The sequence below is a fragment of the Scyliorhinus canicula genome, chromosome 19 (assembly GCF_902713615.1).
Source record: "Scyliorhinus canicula chromosome 19, sScyCan1.1, whole genome shotgun sequence".
Taxonomy (NCBI): Eukaryota; Metazoa; Chordata; class Chondrichthyes; order Carcharhiniformes; family Scyliorhinidae; genus Scyliorhinus; species Scyliorhinus canicula.
Window position 1 is genome coordinate 40,129,069 of NC_052164.1, and position 19,138 is coordinate 40,148,206.

Genomic DNA, 19,138 nt, shown 5'->3' on the forward strand with positions numbered 1-19,138 from the left:
TTGATACAAGATTTTTTTTATTGTGCAACCTATAAGCTAGCACATTTAGTGGGCTTTGCCGCAAGGAAGAATACCTCATAATGCTTATTGTTACTCCAAAAGGTTTGCATTTCCAACTAGTCACTATTGATTATTATCAGTTTGAATATTGGACAGTTCTTTTTCCATCAAATTCTATATCTCAGGATTGGATTGGCTGTGGTTAAAGAGATATTTTGTGATACTCTTATTGATCTGTTATGTCTAGTTACATCCAATCATTGCTTAAATGGAGCATCACACTTTGGACGCATGAATTTCCGTTTCATATAATGGGTAAGCCATTTGTGGGGGTTACTTTGGTAGTTTTGAATCATTTGTTTACTGTTCCACCACGAGCAAGTTTGCTACCAGCTTCTGGAATCTCTGATGTTGTCGCTGTTATGGCAATGAGCGCGATTCAACGGCTTTGCCGCCGCCAACATGCTGTCGGGACGAGGCCATTGAATCTTGCAAGAGGCCTTTCGCAAGATTTGCAATGCTCAAAATGTGATGTAACTTGGGCGAAATCCAGATTTGCATATTTAAATGAGTCATTTGGCTAATTCAAGTATGCGTCTGCCGGATTGTCCAGGGGTCCGGGTTTCACCGCTGTGCCTGGAAAATCTTGTGAGGGCGCTGTTTAGTACTGGTCCACACAAACGTGGACCAGCTGTAACGGCACCTGGGGGGATGGAAGGGGGATGAACCCCCAGCCCATTGGAGACTCCCGGTTGGACATTGGGTACGGTGGCACCCTAGCACTCCTGTCACCTGGGTAACTTGGCACTGCCAGCCTGGCACCTTGGCACTGCCAGCCTGGCATGCTAGCACTGCCACCCTGGTGCTGCCAGGGTGCCTGGGTGGCACTGACAAGATGCAAGGCTGGCAGTGCCAAGGTATCCAGGTGCAAGGTTGCCCATGCCAGGACTCAGGTCCGGGGTGCCTTTTCCAAGAGGTAGGGTGAGGGGGGAATCTAGGACCCAGGAAGTGGTAAGTTGGGTGAAACGTTCTGGGTCCGAAGGCCGCGATGGGGTCGTTGAGGGGGATCGAGATTGCCTTTAAAAATGGTGCCCCAAAAGTAGCTGGGCTCGCCAGTGCAGGAAATAACCAAAGTGCGGCCTTGACGGGATGTTCCCCACCGAGGCCAAAACAAAGCCATGTGCTGTTGAATAGCTAAGTAGCGCCAAGAAATACCCCGCTAAATGCACCCGAAACTGGACATCGAAATGTTTTGTTTGAATCATGCCCAATATTGTGTTTAAAGAAAGACATTTCAGTTTCTCAGAAATTGAAAAGGAACTCGACTGCCAAAAAATTCAAGGTAGAAGAAAGAATTATGCAAATGACTCATGCGAATGGGGCGGCACGGTGGCACAGTGGTTAGCACTGCTGCCTCATAGCGCCAGGGACCCGGGTTTGATTCCAACCTTGGGTGACTGTGTGGTATTTGCACTTTCTCCCCATGTCTGCTTGGATTTCCTCCGGGTGCTCCGGTTTCTCCCACAGACCAAAGATGTGCAGGTTAGTTGAATGAGCCATGCTAAATTACCCCTTACTGTCCAACAGTTGGGTGGTGATGAAAGGGATTAGCTAAAGTCGGGATTGGGCCTTTTGAAGGGTCAGCACAGACTGATAGACTGAATGGCCTCCTTCCGCACTGTAGGCATTCTATGAATGCAATATTAAAATAACCTAACCTCAGAAATTGACTTCTTTCATATGATTAAGAGTACAGTTAAAGTGCAGAGAAGAGGTAAATTATCAAAGATCCTGTGACATTTTAATTTATGTGATGCCAATGAAAATTACATCTGTGGAATTCAGGGATTGATATAGTTTGTTATGTTTGATTGCTTCAAGGGCAGCATGGTTGTCCAGTGGTTAGCACTGCTGCCTCATGGCGCTGAAGTCCCAGGTTCGACCCCGGCTCTGGGTCACTGTCCATGTGGAGTTTGCACGTTCTCCCTGTGTTTGCGTGGGTTTTGTCCCCACAACCCAAAAGATGTGCAGGCTAGGTGGATTGGCCATGCTGAATTGCTCCTTAATTGGAAAAAATTAATTGGGCACTCTAAATTTTTTTTAAATGTTTAATTGCTTCAAAATTTCACTCAATTATTTTGGAAAGTTATAGATATTTAATAAAACATACATATGTAAATAAATAATCTCTTGCATTAAAACATTTCAAAGTGCCTTATGCCATGAAACCTGTACCTGTTTTTAGTAGGCAAGTATAACATCCATTCAAACGATATCTCACATACATCTGTAAATGATTAAACATGGCCAGTCAGTCTGTTCAGGTTGTTTGAAGGAATGTTGAAGGCCAGGACATTGAATTCTTCAGATAATGTTATGGGATTTTAACCAGGCAACTAGCATTTTGGTTTAACAACTTATCCAAAAGGCAGACTATTAATAATGCACCATCATTCAGTACTGTGTTGATGACCACCATGCTCATAACTGTGGGCCAGGATTATTAAGTTGGTAGGGGTTCCCTTTCCACCATGCAAAAAGTCAGCGGAGAACACATCCCCGCCAATACTACCTGTCCTACAATGGTTTCACACTTCAACAAGCCGTATTTGGCTGGAAACGGGACCTCCGTCACTCACTTGGGACAAAGTCATGCCTTCGAGACCTGCCGGAGTCCAACAGCTCCCTTGTCCCTGCAGCACCAGACGCTGCAGTCGACATGACTGGGACTGCCTGCGGTCCCCAGAGTCGAAGTCCCGGGAGTTCAGGACCAGGTAAGTGGGAGTCTTAAGGTGGAGAGAACTGGAATGGAATTGGACTATATAAAATAGTATTTAAAAAATGGTCAAAAGGTACAGTAAATAAAAAGCAAGAATGAGAATTTATACATTAGCTTTTTAAACTTGAAAAGATTTTATTTCCTTTGTATCAATGAGTATTTGAAGAAGGTAAGACAGTTGGTTAAATCCGTATTTTTCTATCATATTTGAAGGCTATTTGGCAGCATTTGAGTTATTGCAGGTCATCCAGGTGGAGAAGAAAGGTTTCAATGCTCTATCTGTCAATTTGGATTAAATTGGTGACTGGAGGAACTTCGAAGAGGAGAACAGCATATTGCCGGAGGCTTCCATTTGTGAGAGGAAGCAATGAAGGCCCATGGAATCAAATAATAATAATGCTTGTAATGTTGTAAATTCTACAATTTGTTCATACATTTGTCTACATGCTAATGCTCTCAAATGTTATTATGCTTTTCCTTAATGTTATGATATAATTTACAAATTAAACTTTCTCATTCATATCATAACTTAAATTCTGTTTCTGTTGTAGAAGCAGATGAGTTTATCTGCAGTGGAGTATGGGCACAAGCTTCTACTGGCTATCGCTGTTACTGTTGTAGTGATGATTATTATTGCAGTGGTTTGTCTAATAGAGGTAGGTTTTGCATCTTACTATTTTGGCATCTGTGTTTGAGAGGAAAACCTATAAAGCTGGTATAGTGCCTCATTCAATGGGGATGCATATCAAAAAATCAAGCACGGAATGAGTTAACCCAATTCAAGGTTCTCCCAGTTCTAAAATTAATTACCAGAACATTGCGCACTACAAATTAAGTGCATGGACATGTGCCTGATTGAAACAAGGTGCTGTATTGGGAGTGGATTCACAATATCTTTACCCTTAAATGGTCAAATGCTTTTCCCTGCCCGCATTGAGGTGGTTAGATTCTCCAATTCCATTATTTGGAGGGATACTTTTGAACATCTGACATTGGTAAACAGTAGCCATCTGGTAAAAGTTAGTAAAAACCTTGTAAGCATAAACTAATTTAAACATAGAACATCTGGGGCTACTGATCGTTTTGTGCTTATGTTTTAAGTAAAAATAGTACACCAGAAAACAATAATTTCAGGTGGATCTTAATGAGAATTTTGAAAGGCAGGATCATGAGACTGCATTTACATCTTATTTTGTGAGAAAAATAGAAGACAAGTTTCTCACATTCCTAAAATATAAAGGCATCTGCTGTCTCAAATAACTAAAGATGACCTTAATAAGATCGAGAACATAAATTAAGGATGACGAGCTCTTATTGCCCATCAGACTCCTCCCTCTTGTACTCTAATTCCCCTAACCTAGCAATCTGCTGTATTTTAAACACCCGTAAAATTGTAATTTTAAGCCTTGCCTTGCAGATAATTTAAAAAATTTGGTCTACCTGTAAAAAAGGAAAGTTACATAAATCATTTCAGGATTTACCTTATCTGTACCATTTAATATTTTATGCAACTTCATACAGATCCCCATAGCTTTCTTTATTGTGAGCTTGAGTTCTGCAATCTTTCCTCAAAGCTTATCCTTTTTGCCTGTGGTACCATCCTGGTTGCTCATATTTGTTCCTGTAGTGAAATCATCTCCATTCTTGCACTCCCAGGTAGGAGCCATATTTACAAAGAGCATGAGCCAGGAAGTCAGGGCTACTCTCTGGGAGTGTGTAATCGCAAAGTATGCTCTCAGATGTGAGCTGACCAATGTATTAAATAAATCTTAGCACAATCTCTGCAGATTCATAAGTCACCACCATATGTTCCCAGGGTATACTTTCTGCTAATGGTCCTCCTTCCAATATCCCACACTGTCGTCGTGTCCCCCCCCTCCGCTCCCTCAACACCAGCACCACCACAGGAGCACTAGATTATGAAATTACAGCAAATATGACTAATATATAATTTGATTTCACATGTTGGAGGGTAGTAAAACACAAATTCAGACACCTAAGAGAAGCTGAACACAGAAACCATAAAGTATCGTAGAGCAGCGATTATTGGATTAAGGAGCCAGAGGTGAGTTCAGACTCCCGCCATGTTAAATTCTGAGATTAAATTCAGTAAATCTGACCATTTGCTCCTGATAAAAGGAAAACTGAACTTTAAAGTGTTGTTGTAAAAATGCTGTTAGCTCAGTTATTAATTTAATAATAATAATCTTTATTGTCACAAGTAGGCTTACATTAACACTGCAATGAAGTTATTGTGAAACGTCCTTAGTTCGCCACATACCAATGCCTGTTCGAATACACTGAGGGAGAATTCAGAATGTCCAAATTATCTAATAGCACGTCTTTTGGGGCTTGTGGGAGGAAACTGGAGCACCCGGTGGAAACCCACACAGACAGGGGGAGAACATGCAGACTCCGCACAGTGACCCAAGCCGGGAATCGAACCTGGGACCCTGGCGCTGTGAAGCTAACTGCTATGCTACCGTGCTGCCCAAACGCTACCGTTCTGCCCTTAATCAGATTTTACAGTGAAGGGCCGACATGTGAATTCAATCACACACTACTGGCAGCATTTCTCCTATTCACAGCACCGGGATGTCCCGTTTCAAACAATTAATGAGGGTGACCCCATATCCAACGGCCTCCCGTCAATCAGCGGCTTCCCCAGCAAGTGCTCACGCTGGTGCCAATTAGTACTCCTTTTGAAGAACGTGAACCTTGCGGAAAGGCTTCTGTGGGGAGCCGAGGAGGTGCTCAGCCATCTTTGCTCATTGGGGCTCTGGGGGCTTGCACCCCAGTGTTCGGTGTGGGGTGGGGGGGGCGGTGTGGGGTAGGGGTAGTCGCTGGAGGGGAAACTGCTCATGGCAATGTTTAACACTTGTCCCTGCCCATCAGCCCCACTGATCACCCATACTCCCCATCGACTGCTGAGGCCTCAGGCTGCGTGCCTGAAGACTATTGCTGCTAGGGAATTGCCAATCGTGGTTGTGAGCACTTCACACAAACCAAGTGGATTCCTATGGGTGGGCAGGCCATGTAGTATGTAGGAGTCATCGCCTAGCATCCCAATCACATTCTGATGTCTGGACATTGTGCTTGAACAATGCAGGGAGCAACACCACACACGCAACATCCGATCACCCAGGGGATGGGAAACAGCTCCGTGGGTATGTCCATAGCTGGGGAATGGGTGAGCACCACGGGGAGAGGGGATGCCTGGAGAGATGGGCAAAGTGTCTGGAGGTCAGTCCACATTGCGGAGGAATGTGACAGAGGCATCATAATGGTTGTGTAAAAAAAGGAGTTTAATGTGCTCTGCAATACCCTACTCCTGATGGTGCCCTCAGTGATCCTCAACGTGTCTGTCCCACCTAGCTCTACCAGGATGCAATGAAAGAGAAAATGCTGGAAAATCTCAGCAGGTGTGGCAGCATCTGTAGGGAGAGAAAAGAGCTAATGTTTCTAATCCAATGACCTACCTTCTTGCGCGCTGGCCTGCTGTGTGGCTCTGCCATGTTGCGTGCCACCGGTGCCGAAGCAGCATGCCACGGCTCGCAGTGCTGGACAGCAGCTGGAGCAGCGCGGTGCACTCCGGCGCCGTGCTGGCCCCCTGTGGGCTACAGAATCGCTGGGCCCGTTGACGCTGTCGTGAAACACTCCGGTGTTGACGCCAGCGTCAACACTTAGCCGCGTTTTTGGAGAATCCCGTCCCTTTTGTACGGCACCCCTTCGCAATTCTGGGCCCTCTCCTGCCGATTGTGGGAGATCTTTTCCTGCGGGGACACAGGGCATTGTTAGCCACACGCATGGTTCACGGTGGAGGGAGAGAGGGTGTGAAGGCGAGTTTGGGGGTGGGGGTTCCTGGAGTAGGGGGAAGGAAGGCCTGGGGCCGCATGAGAAGGGTTGGTGCTCCCTTTGCGAGAGGGAGAGGGGGGGGGGGTGCGTGTTGGTATCTACTCACTCATGAATGCTGCCCAGTATAGTTTGTTAGTTTGTTGACCTTCCTGCACTGCTGGCCAGTCCTCTTGGTCATACTACTCAAGCTTACGGTCACCGCCACCTCAGCACAGGCTGCTTTGTGGCTCACCCTCTGGACCCTCGAGGGAACAGGACATCTTTCCTGGCCTCCACATGTCTAGGAACCTCCGCAAGTCAGCATCCCCGAATTTTGGGGTTGGCTGGGCGCCATTATTGCGAGCTGGCTGGTGTTGTCTGAGCACGTGCAGTTTAAGTGCTGCTCCATCTTGCTAACAGGGGCTGGCAAACACAGTGCCTACGAATCAGCTGTTAAGTGGACCAATTAGCGTTGAATTGCGTTGCCGACCTCGTTGGGCCGAGCGACGGAAGATTTGTGGCAATTCCTGTTCCCACCACAATTAGACATTTTTCCAGAGAATTGCGCCCTTTACTTCCTGATGATGAAGTTTCTTGGATAATTTTTTTCCCCTCCCTTTTTAAGTCTATCTGCCTGCAGTCATTTCTGTCAAATCTGATCGAATACTAATCTGTTGTCAGTATGCTGGTGCTAACCACATGGTCAGCCACTCCCAGAAAATACTGGTCCAAGGGCAGTGGTTAGCACTACTGCTTGACATCACGAGGACTCAGGTTCAATCCTGGCCCCGGGTCACTGTGCGTGTGGAGTTTGGACATTCTCCTTGTGTCTGCATGGGTATCACCCCCACAACCCAAAGATGTGCAGAGTAGGTGGATTGGCCAAGCTACATTGCTCCTGAATTGGAAAAGAAAACAATTGGGTCCTCTCAATTTATTTATTTTTTTTAAAGAAAATACTGGTCCTGTTCCAATTCTATTCACACAAACAGATCCTGTTCCTCCATGAGCAGTATGTCTCTCTCTCTCTGAAAACTTTCCTCTGCAATAAAGGACTCTTCGTGCTCCATAACCATCTCAACCTTGTCCATGGGCCAGTTGAGAAGTATGCAAAGTCCAAACAGCATTAATTGCCAACTAACTGCCTTGCCTAATTCTCATCGTACCAAATAATTGACAGTCCATAACTTTATCCTCTCATGTAGTTGGTCCTCATTAATCTACCAACAAAATTACATCCACTGGTAATATGTTCAATTGATGTTCAAAAAGTTCACAAAATGGTATTTTTAATTCGCCATGTTCTTTATTTTGGTTTTAAATTTGACACAAACAAAAGCTTCTGGCTACGTCAGCAAAAACAAATTGTTCACAAGCAAGACCAGCAAGTGGGTGGGGTAAACATTTGTTAGGTCCATTTCACTCATGGCTATAAATTAACAATAGAATTGCGAGAATTCCATGAAATGTGTGGCCCATGCAGATTTATAGAGCTTGATCTCAGCATGAAGAATGCTCTGGACTATCGAAAAGAAAGGCTTCCATGCATTAGAGACATTGCCTGCACAAATTGAATGTGATTGCTGATTAATTTTTGATGTTTGAGCTCATGTTTCCACATCTCAAAAACCCTTCATTTGCAGTATCAACTGTTATAAACATTAATACTACCACGTGTGAACTGCTTTTAGTTTTTTAGACCTTGACAAAAAGATATCTAAGAGTAGCTCCTGTAAAACTACACAACTTTAACTTCCCAGAAACCTGTAGATATCTGATAAGGACTCGTGTTATAATTAGAGAGAGTCTACAGAGTGCGGAAAGGCACACATTATGCTCCCAAAGTTGCAAAAAGACACCTTGTTCTCTGACAGTATATCTTTTTGATATATGAGTAGGAGGAGAAAGAGTAATAGGCATAGAAGAAAGCAGACTCACAAATCAGAGGATGCAAGAGGCACTCCCACATTATCTGCTGGTATCTCAGGCATTCTGTTTAGTGGAGTAAGCTAATTGTATGTCGCATGCTAACTGCATGAGGAGACTGTTGCCAAACATTGAGGCAGTCAACCAGGAGCTATCCAATCTAATTTAATGAAATCTACACTGAAGTATCTGTCATAATGCAAGCCATTCTGGCTTTCATCAAAAGGAAAAAACAGGGAACTGGGAATTCAGAATACTGGTCTGAATTGGTATTCCATTTATTGGTATACAAGACCAGTTCAGAGCAGTAGGCTTATTTCCAGTTTTACTGTTTTGTTTCCCCATTGGGAGACATATCCATAATAAACCAGCATGTTGTGCAATACTCATGAAACAGGTACAAAGAACAAAGAAAAGTACAGCACTGAAACAGGCCCTTCGGCCCTCCAAGCCGGCGCCCACCATGCTGCCTGTCTAAAGTAAAACTAAAATTTAGTTTTAGTTTCGACTAAAAAGGTACCTTAAAAAGGTAACATTTTCTATTGTCTTGGAGCAGCGGGTGGAGAGATGGACCCATCTTTTCCACATTTATGATTTCTCTATGATACAGGGCATCATCGACTGAATAATCCCACTCTTTGGGCAGAAAGGACTTCAGTTCTCTGAGTACATATGTATCTGCAAACATCACACAAAAATCATGCACACAATGCCCAATTACCTGGGAGTATACAGGGCTCTGACATCATTTGGCCTTCAGATAGACTTTCAAGTTTTCCAAGAGGGAAGAAAGTTGTACAGTTGACCCACTAAATGCTACAACCGTGGCTCATGAAACTTATACGCCTGATAATGTCATCGAGTGGGGCAAAAACACAAGGCTGACGTTACATTGTCCAGAAAATTGACTTGCTTGAAACTACACTACAAACCATAGGGAAAGGTATACCAATTACTTCAGGGAGAGTTTGTGGAAAGCTGCAAACCAGACAGAATCCTCACTTTGCAAATGGCTAAAGCCCAGTTAGAAATTTTGTAAGAAGAGAAAATTCACCACTAAGAGAGTAGTTATTGCAGAGGGAAGATTAAGAGTTCATTAAAGACCTTGTTACATATTGAGCCTCACACAAGTATCCAGAAACAATTAGCAGAACTGATTGATTTTTTGGATGCACTATTTGCTATGTCTAGCTGATTTATCCCACCACCTGCATATACTTTGTTTGTATATCTAATGCTGGTGCGTGCATTTCAGAGGAGGAAATTAAAAGGCCAGATTCCAATGTACAACTGAAGTGTTCTGTTTTCACTTGTGCGATGGCATGATCAATATAACTATGATCAATATGTGACTTACTGTTGTACAGATCCCTCGAGCTCATGTAACATTGTACTATTCTTTAAATCATGAGCTTCTAAGTGAACACATCATTGAACATTATGCTGAATATAAATCCTTTTCTAGTGGTCCAGGGGCCCGTCATCCTATATCAAGACTGCCCTACAATATACTTACTGTGTAGAGCTGCAAACGTCTTGTCACTTACTCAGAGACCACTATTTGTACCCAACCTGCTCCTGTGCTGCTCCACACATAAGGGAGGATTAGTCCTAATATATGCCCAACCTTTTAATTGAAATATTGTCACAGAATTTGGAGTCAGGGTCGGCTGGATTCTGTCTTCAAACACATTGAAGATGCCATTATCGCATTATGCATTTTTAAAAAAAGATTTACACTTCTCTAGCTTCTTTCACAACCTCAGGATGTCTTCAAGTGCTTTACATCCAATGAAGTATTTTTGAAGTGTAGTTACTATTGTAATGTAGAAACCATGTCAGCCAATTTGCACAGAATATCCCACAAACAGCAATGAGATATTTGACCAGATAATCGTTATTGGGTGTAGATTAAGGAATAAATATCAGCTATGACACAAGGGAGACCTCTCATGCTCTTCCTCGAAACAGTACCATGGGGTTGCTAATCCACCTGAAAGGGCAGAATTGGCCTTTGTTTAACATCTCATCAAAAATATGGCTTCTTTAACAGTGCAGCAGCCCCGCAGAAGTGACTGGGATTGTCAGCATAGATTATGTGCTCATGTCTCTGGATGTATGCATCAGCAGGAGAATTTATCAGGGATGCTTCTACTATGCCTGCTGTTGCAATTCTTCGATCTTATTGCTCATGTCTAAAGAGTTCACTGTTCAATGTATCTACATAGGTTACAGTGCACAAATTCAGTGACAGTGACTGGCTGACATTTTAATGCTTATATAATCAACATTGAGTTAAACAATTGAACTCGAGGTTAAGTACAGAAGATTGTAGACCTCCGAGTAGAAAAATGAAATGATATTCCTCAAGCTTGTTTGAGCTTCATTGGAACACTAGCAGGCCATACTGGGCTTGTTGCTTTCCTCCTACACTGCTTTATACTAGATTGACAAACCTAATATAAAGCAGCTCAGGAAGAAAGCGGCAATCCCAAAGTGGAGCAGCACAAGAGAAGAGCGGTGAACCTAGTATAACGCAGCACAGGAAAGAGTGGCAATCCCAATGTGGAACAACATGGGAGTCGAGAGGCAAACCAGGTTTGCAGCAGTGTAGGAGGAGACCAGTGAACCCAGTATGGGGAAACATGGGAGGAGAGAGGGATGGACCCAGTGTGAAGCAGTGCAGGAGGAGAGCGGTGAACCCAGTGTGGAGCAGCGTGAGAGGATGATGGTGAACCCAGTGTAGAACAGCGTGGGAAGACAGCAGTGAACCTAGCATGGGAGGACAGCAGTAAACCCAGTGAACCCAACGTGGAGCAGCGCGAGAGGAGAGCGGTGAACCCAGCGTAGAGCAGCGTGGGGGTACATCAGTGAACCCAGCATGGAGCAGCATGGCAGGACAGCTATGAACACAGGATGGAGCAGCGTGGGAGGACAGTGGAGAATCCAGCATGGAGCAGCATGGGAGGACAGCGGTGAATCGAGTGGGTAGCAATGTGGGAGGAGAGTAGTGAACCCAGCGTTTAGCAGTGTGGGGGACAGCAGTGAACCCAGCGTGGAGCAGTATGGGGGACACCAGTGAACCCAGCTTGGAGCAGCGTGGGTGGACACCAGTGAATTCAGCGTTTAGCAGTTTGGGAGGACAGCGGTGAGCCCAGCGTGGACCAGTGTGGGAGGACAGCTGCGAACGTGTAGAGCAGCACAGGACGAGAGTGGCAACCCAGTGTAGAGCCGCGCAGGAAGAGAGGTGAACCCTGTATGAAGCAGCCCGAGGAGAGAGTGCCGAACCCAGTATAAAGCACGCAAGAGGAGAGCGGTAAACCCAGTGTAAAGCAGCACAGGAGGAGAGCGGTGAACGCAGTGTAAAGCAATGTGAGAGGAGAGTGGCAAACCCAGTTTAGAGCGGCGCAGGAGGAGAGAGGTGAACCCAATAAGGCAGAGGTGAGTGGCGAACCCAGAATAAAGCAGCACGAGAGGAGAGCGGTGAATCCAGTATAAAACAACGCGGGCACAGAGTGGTGAACCCAGTATAAAGCAGTGTGGGAGGAGAGCGGTGAATCCAGTAAAATGCAACATGTTTGGAGAGCTGCGAACCCAGAAAAACGCAGCGCGGGAGAAGCCCAGAAATCAAAATACAAAACAGTGCAGGAGGAGATTAGCGAAACCCAGTATAAAACAGCGCCAGAGGAGAGTGGCAAACACAGTATAAAGCAGCGCCAGAGGAGAGTGGCAAACACAGTATAAAGCAGCGCCAGAGGAGAGTGGCGAACAGAGTATAAAGCAGCACCAGAGGAGAGCTGCGAACCCAGCAAAACGCAGCCCAGGAGGAGCTGGCAATCCCAATACAAAACAGTGCAGGAGCTGAGTAGGAAATCCAGTATAAAGTAGCGTGGGAGCAGAGAAGAAAACCTAGTATGAAGCAGCGCGGGAGGATGGTGGTGAACCTAGTATAAAGCAGCACGGGAGGAGAGCTGGGAACCCAGCAATAATGCAACACGGATGGAACGTGGCGATCCCAGTAGAAAACAGCCCAGGAGAAGATTAGTGAACCAAGTATGAAGCAGCATGAGAGAAGAATGGCGGACCTATGTAGAGCCGCGCAGGAGGAGAGCGGCAAGCCTTGTGTGTAGCAGTGAGGGAAGAGAGCGATGAACTCAGTATAAAGCAGAATGGGAAGAGTGGCGAACCCATTATAAAGCGAAGCGGTAGGAGAGTGGCTATTCCAGTATAAAGCAGAGCGAGAGGAGAGAGGTGAAACCAGAATAAAGTAACATCAGAGGAGAGCAGCGAACCAAGTCTAAAACAATGCAGACGCACAGCGGTGAACTAAGTAGAAAACAGTACAAGAGCAGAACAGCAAACCCAATGTGTAGCAGTTGGGGAGGAGAATGGGGAACCAGTATAAAGCAGAGCGGGAGGAGAGCAGCGAACCCAATATGAAGCAGAGCGGGAGGAGAGCGGCGAACCCAGTATAAAGCAGCATGAGATGAGCGGCGAACCCAGTGTGGAGTAGTGCAGGAGAGGTGCAGCAAACCCCGTGTGGAACTGCGCAGGAGGAGAGTGGCGAACCCAATGTGGAGTAGTGCAGGGGGAGATCAGCGAACCCAGTGTGCAGCAGCGCAGGAGGAGTGGCAACCCAATGTGGAGTTGAGCGGAAGGAGAGTGGCAAAGATGGTATAAAACAGCGTGAGTGGAGACCGGCAAACCTGGTGTGAAGCAGCACAGAAGAAGACTGGCAAACCCAGTATAAGGCAGCTTGGGAGGCGGGTGGCGCGCCCAGTGTTGAGCAGTGTGGAAAGAGAGCAGCCAACCCAGTATAAAGCAACACGGGATGCGAGCGGCAAACCCAGTATAAAGCAGAGGGAGAGGAGAACGGCAAACCCTGTGTAGAGAAGCGCAGGAAGAGAGAGGTAAACCCAGTATGAAGCAGCGCGAGAGGAGAGTGGTGAACCCAGTGTAGAGAAGCGCAGGAGGAGAGTGGCGAACACAGTATGAAGCAGCATGAAAGGAGAGTGGCGAACCCAGTATGAAGCAGCGCGAGAGGAGAGTGGCGAACCCAGTATGAAGCAGCGCGAGAGGAGAGTGGCAAACCCAGTATGAAGCAGCGCGAGAGGAGAGTGGCAAACCCAGTATGAAGCAGCGCGAGAGCAGAGTGGCGACCCCAGTATAAAGCAGCACAAGATGGGGGCGTTGAAACCAGTATAAAACAACGCGGGCACAGAGTGAAGAACTCAGTATGAAGCAGCGTGGGAGGAGCACGGTGAAACTAGTTAAATGCAGTGGGAGAGTGAGCGGTGAACCCAATTTAAAACAGCGCTAGCTCAGAGTGGCGAACCCAATGTGGAGCAGTGCGGAAGGAGAGCGGTGAACCCACTACATAGCACCACGGGAGGTGAGCAGCGAACCCAGTATAAAACAGCACAGGAGGAGAGTGGTGAATCCAACATAAAGCAGTGCAGGAGAAGAGTGGTGAACTCCATATAAAGCAGCACAGGAGGAGATTGGTGAACTCCGTATGAAGCAGCACAGGGGAGTGGTGAACTCCGTATAAAGCAGCACACGAGATTGGTGAACTCCGTATGAAGCAGCACAGGAGGAGTGGTGAACTCAATATAAAGCAGCACAGGAGGAGAGCGGTGAACTCCGAATAAAGCTGCACAGGAGGAGGGGTGAACTCCGAATAAAGCTGCATAGGTGGAGGGGTAAACTCTGTATAAAGCTGCACAGGAGGAGAGCGGGGAACCCAGTATAAAGCAGCACAGAAGGAAAGCGGGGAACCCAGTATAAAGCTGCACAGGAGGAGAGCGGGGAACCCAGTACAAAGCAGCACAGGAGGAGAGCGGTGAACCCAGTATAAAGCTGCACAGGAGGAGGGGTGAACTCCGTATAAAGCAGCACAGGAGGAGAGCGGTGAACCCAGTATAAAGCTGCACAGGAGGAGGGGTGAACTCCGTATAAAGCAGCACAGGAGGAGAGCGGTGAACCCAGTATAAAGCAGCACAGAAGGAAAGCGGGGAACCCAGTATAAAGCTGCACAGGAGGAGAGCGGGGAACCCAGTACAAAGCAGCACGGGAGGAGAGCGGTGAACCCAGTATAAAGCTGCACAGGAGGAGGGGTGAACTCCGTATAAAGCAGCACAGGAGGAGAGCGGTGAACCCTGTATAAAGCCCCACGGGTGTAGAATAATACTAATAATAATCTTTATTAGTGTCGAAAGTAGGCTTACGTTAACTCTGCAATGAAGTTACTGTGAAAAACTCCTAGTTGTCACACTCCTGCGCCTGCTCGGGTACACTGAGGAAGAATTCAGAATGTCCATTTCACCTAACATGCAAGCTGTTCGGGACATGTGGGAGGAAACTGGAGCGCTCGGAGGAAATCCACACAAACCCGGGGAGAACGTGCAGACTCCACACAGTGACCCAAGCCGGGAATAGAACCGGAGTTCTTGGTGTTGTGAAGCAACAGTATTAACCACTGTGCTACTTTGACGTCCTAGCCAACCCTGTATAAAGCAGCGCAGGAGGAGAGTAGTGAGCCCTGTATAAAGCAGCGCAGGAGAAGAGTAGCGAACCCTGTATAAAGCAGCGCAGGAGAAGAGTAGCGAACCCTGTATAAAGCAGCGCAGGAGGAGAGTAGCGAACCCTGTATAAAGCAGCGCAGGAGGAGAGTGGCCAATCCAGTATAAAGCAGCACGGGAGGAGAATAGTGAATCTAGTATATAGCAGCGCAGGGGAGAGTTAGAAACCCAATATTAAGCAGTGCAGGAGGAGAGCGATGAACCCAGTATAATAACGCGGGCATAGAGTGGCGAGTTCAGTTAAAGGACCGCGTAGGAGGGTGGTGAACCCAGTATAAAGCAGCGTGGGAGGAGACCTGCGAACTGAGCAAACGCAGCATGGGAGGAGCGTGGCGATTCCAGTACAAAACAGCCCAGGAGAAGATTAGCGAACCAAGTATAAAGCAGCTCAGGAGGAGAGTAGCGAGCCCAGTGTGCAGCAGTGTGGGAAGAGAGTGACGAAGCCAGCATAAAGTAAGGTGAGAGGAGAGCGGCGAACCCAGTCTAAAACAGCACGAGAGCAGAACAGCGAACCCACTATGTAGCAGTGGGGGAGGAGATTGGAGAACCAGAATAAAGCAGAGCGGGAGGAGAGCAGTGAACCCAATTTGCAGCCGAGCGGGAGGAGAGCGGTGAACCCAGTATAAAGCAGCAAGAGATGAGCGGCGAACCCAATGTGGAGTAGTGCAGGAGGAGATCAGCGAACCCAGTGTACAGCAGCGCAGGAGGAGAGCGGAAAGAGAGTGGCAAAGATGGTATAAAGCAGCGTGAGTGGAGACCGGCAAACCCGGTGTGAAGCAGCACAGAAGAAGAGTGGCAAACCCGGTATAAGGCAGCGAGGGAGGCGAGTGGCGAGCCCAATGTTGAACAGTGTGGAAGGAGAGCGGCCAACCCAGTATAAAGCAGCAGGAGAGGAGAGCGGCAAACCCAGTGTAGAGCAGCGCAGGAGGAGAGAGGTGACCCCAGTATAAATCAGCACAAGAGGAGAGCGGTGAATCCAGCATAAAACAACGCGGGCACAGAGTGGAGAACCCAGTATGAAGTAGCGTAGGAGGAGAGCAGCGTACGCACTGTAAAGCAGCGCTGGAGGAAAATGGTGAAGGCAGTATAAAGCAGCACGGGAGGAGGGTGGTGAACCCAGTATAAAACAGTGCTGGCATAATGGTGAACTCAGTGTAAAGCCATGCAGGAGGAGAGCAATGAACCCAATTGTTGGAACCAACAATTCTACGGACACGTGCTTGTAGGATTAGAATAGCGGTTTTAATATACTGACAACAGAGCCAGCCTATTAGCCATTGAACTTTCGGTGAACTGGCCGGCTGACCATGTGGCACTGATCTTTATACAGCAGCTTCTGGGGGAGGAGTCCTGGGCAGAGCCAAGGGAGAAGCCCCGTACAACTCGAGCATTCCCAGAGCTACTCCCCCTGGTGGTCAGGTAGTGCAACTGCACTTACAATCTATATAGATACATGAATATACAGATTATAATCCGGTGTGAATCACATTCACCACATCAATGTAAAGCAGTGCAGGAGGAGAGCAGTGAACCCAGTATAATGCAGCACAGGAGGAGAGTAATGGACCCAGTATACAGTAGCACAGGATGAGAGCATGAACCCAGTGTAAAGTAGCACACTGCAGGAGAACAGTGAACTCAGTATAAAGCAGCGCAGGAGAGGGCAAGAACCCAGTGTAAAGCAGCACAGGAAAGAGCAGTGAACCCAGTATATAGTAGCAGAGGAGGAAAGCATGAACTTAGATAAAAGTAGCACAGGAGGAGAGCAGTGACCCCAGTATAAAGTGCCACAGGAGGAGTGCAGTGAACCGGTATAAAGCAGCACAGGAGTGGAGCAGTGAACCCAGTATAAAGTAATGCATGAGGAGAGCAGTGAACCCAGTATAAAACAGCATAGGACAAGAGTAGTGAACCCAGTATAAAACAGCACAGGAGGAGAGCTGTGAACCTGTTAGAAAGCAATGCTAGATGAGAGAGGTGTGATCCAGTGCTGAGTCACCTAGGTGAACGGAGTGTGGCACAGCCTGGGAGGAGTGCAACAAACCGAGTATTAAGCAAGGCTGGAGGAGAAAGGCGAACACAATGTAGATAAGCACGGGAGGAAGGTGGTGAAACCAGTGTGGAGCAGCGCACAGGCCGCCATATGCTTGACAGCATCAAGTTTGTCCAATCGGACCCACAGGCCAGTGCCACCCTCATGAACACATGAGGCCACCACTGGACTTTATGGAATTCAATGAGAAAGGTCCTGTGGGAACGAACATAGAGCATACAGAGCAGAAGGAGGCCATTCGGCCCATTGGGTCTGTACCGACCCACTTAAGCCCTCAATTCCACCCTATCCCCGTAATTCAATAACCCCATCTAACATTGTTTTGCTCACCAAGGGCAATTTATCATGGCCAATCCATCTAACCTGCACGTCTTTGGACTGTGGGAGGAAACCACTCGGATACGGGGAGAACGTGCAGATTCTGCACAGACCCAGCGGGAAATCGAACCTGGGACCCTGGTGCTGTGAAGCCACAGTGCTATCCACTTGTGCTACCATGCTGCCCTAGGAGAAGGGAGGACAGTAGGAATATATGTGTGCTAAGAATATATGTGTGCTTTTATGTGCTAGACCCGTGCAGATGAGCCTGGTTTCCAGTCGTCTTGGACCTCTTGCCACAGGGCCTAGGGCTTGTTTTGTTAATTCTGTGTGGTAGCTGGTGTGGTGCGTCAGCCACTCCACATTAAAAGAATCACGCACCAGTATTTCCCACCCCTTAAAATGAAGTTTGGGACCTGGAACATCAGGACCCTCCTTGGCAACTCCAACAGCAACAGGCTAAAATTGAAAACTGCTATCATTGCCCAGGAGCTCAGGCATTTGATATTTGACATGATTGCCCGAAGTGAGATCTGGCAGGCAGGGATAGCCAACTCAAGAAACAAGGTGGAGGTTGCACCTTCCTCTAGAAATGTAAATCAGAAGAAGATCGCCGCCTACATGGGGGTCGGCTTTGCCATTAAATGAACTAGTTGGCCATCTGTGAGACTCCCCTTGTGCAATAAATGAATACATTTTGAAGCTTCGGCTCAACCTAGCCCAGAACCAGTGTGCTGCAGTCCTCAGCGGGTATGGTGAACACTGGTATTACGATCCCAGTTAATGTTATAACTGGACCGGAAGGTCCTAGGTGGACCGCTGGCTCAAAAGACCATAACTTTTACTTTTTTAGATATAAAATGTGGTGGAACAGGGTCACAGGACCACTAATCTGTTTAAACAACAAGAAAAAAAATGTATTAAACATGAAAAATTGGATTATTATACACTACTCCTCTACTCCCTTCTTAACTTAATAAATACACACTGATTTAAAGATTAACATGGATTATAAAGTGCACCTTAAGCTACAATGGTCCCATTCACCCAAAATGGCTCTTTTGAGCACTCAAGGTGACTATAGTCAAGTACACACACTCTGCTTTGAACCCAAATTAGTGTCTGTGGTTTTATCCTCAGAATCCCCCCTAGATGATTGTCACAAGAGAGTTTCCAAATTTCACTCCCAAAAAAGTGCTATAAAGCCTTCTCCCATAATAATGCTTTCTCTTGGCGGTTTGCGTTCCAAAATCGAGTCCAAGGTTTACAAATGACACTTTCAAACAAAGCATTAACTGTACTTTTAACATGGATTCCAGTCCAGGATTTCACACCAACGCCTTTAGGATTTCTTCGTCTTGATGGTTGTGCAAACTGCTTACAATTGCTTGAAGTCTCGATTCCCAGACTATATTAAAATGACATCAAATCATTCATCTGTCTCTGAAGTCTGCTGTACCACTTAAAATCTTGTTACTGCAATTGTTTTGTTTCTTTAATTCAGAACACTGGGCGGGATTCTCCGACTCCCGTGCCGGGCCGGAGAATCACCGGGGGTGGGGTGGTGTGAATCCCGCCCCGACGCCGACTGCCATATTCTCCGGTGCCGGTTTTTTGGCAAGGGTGGGAATCGCGTTGCGCCGGTCG

At 46.8% G+C, this 19,138-nt stretch overlaps 1 protein-coding gene across 2 annotated transcripts in view; it reads left to right on the forward strand.

The window, feature by feature from the left end:
• Positions 1–19,138, forward strand: part of LOC119954549 (leucine-rich repeat-containing protein 37A-like) — a 296,342-nt gene that overhangs the window by 241,395 nt on the left and 35,809 nt on the right. For both annotated transcript variants that reach the window (XM_038779877.1, XM_038779878.1), the window contains one exon: positions 3,331–3,435. In XM_038779877.1, the coding sequence (XP_038635805.1) occupies positions 3,331–3,435 (105 nt within the window). The remainder of the gene's footprint in view (positions 1–3,330; positions 3,436–19,138) is intronic.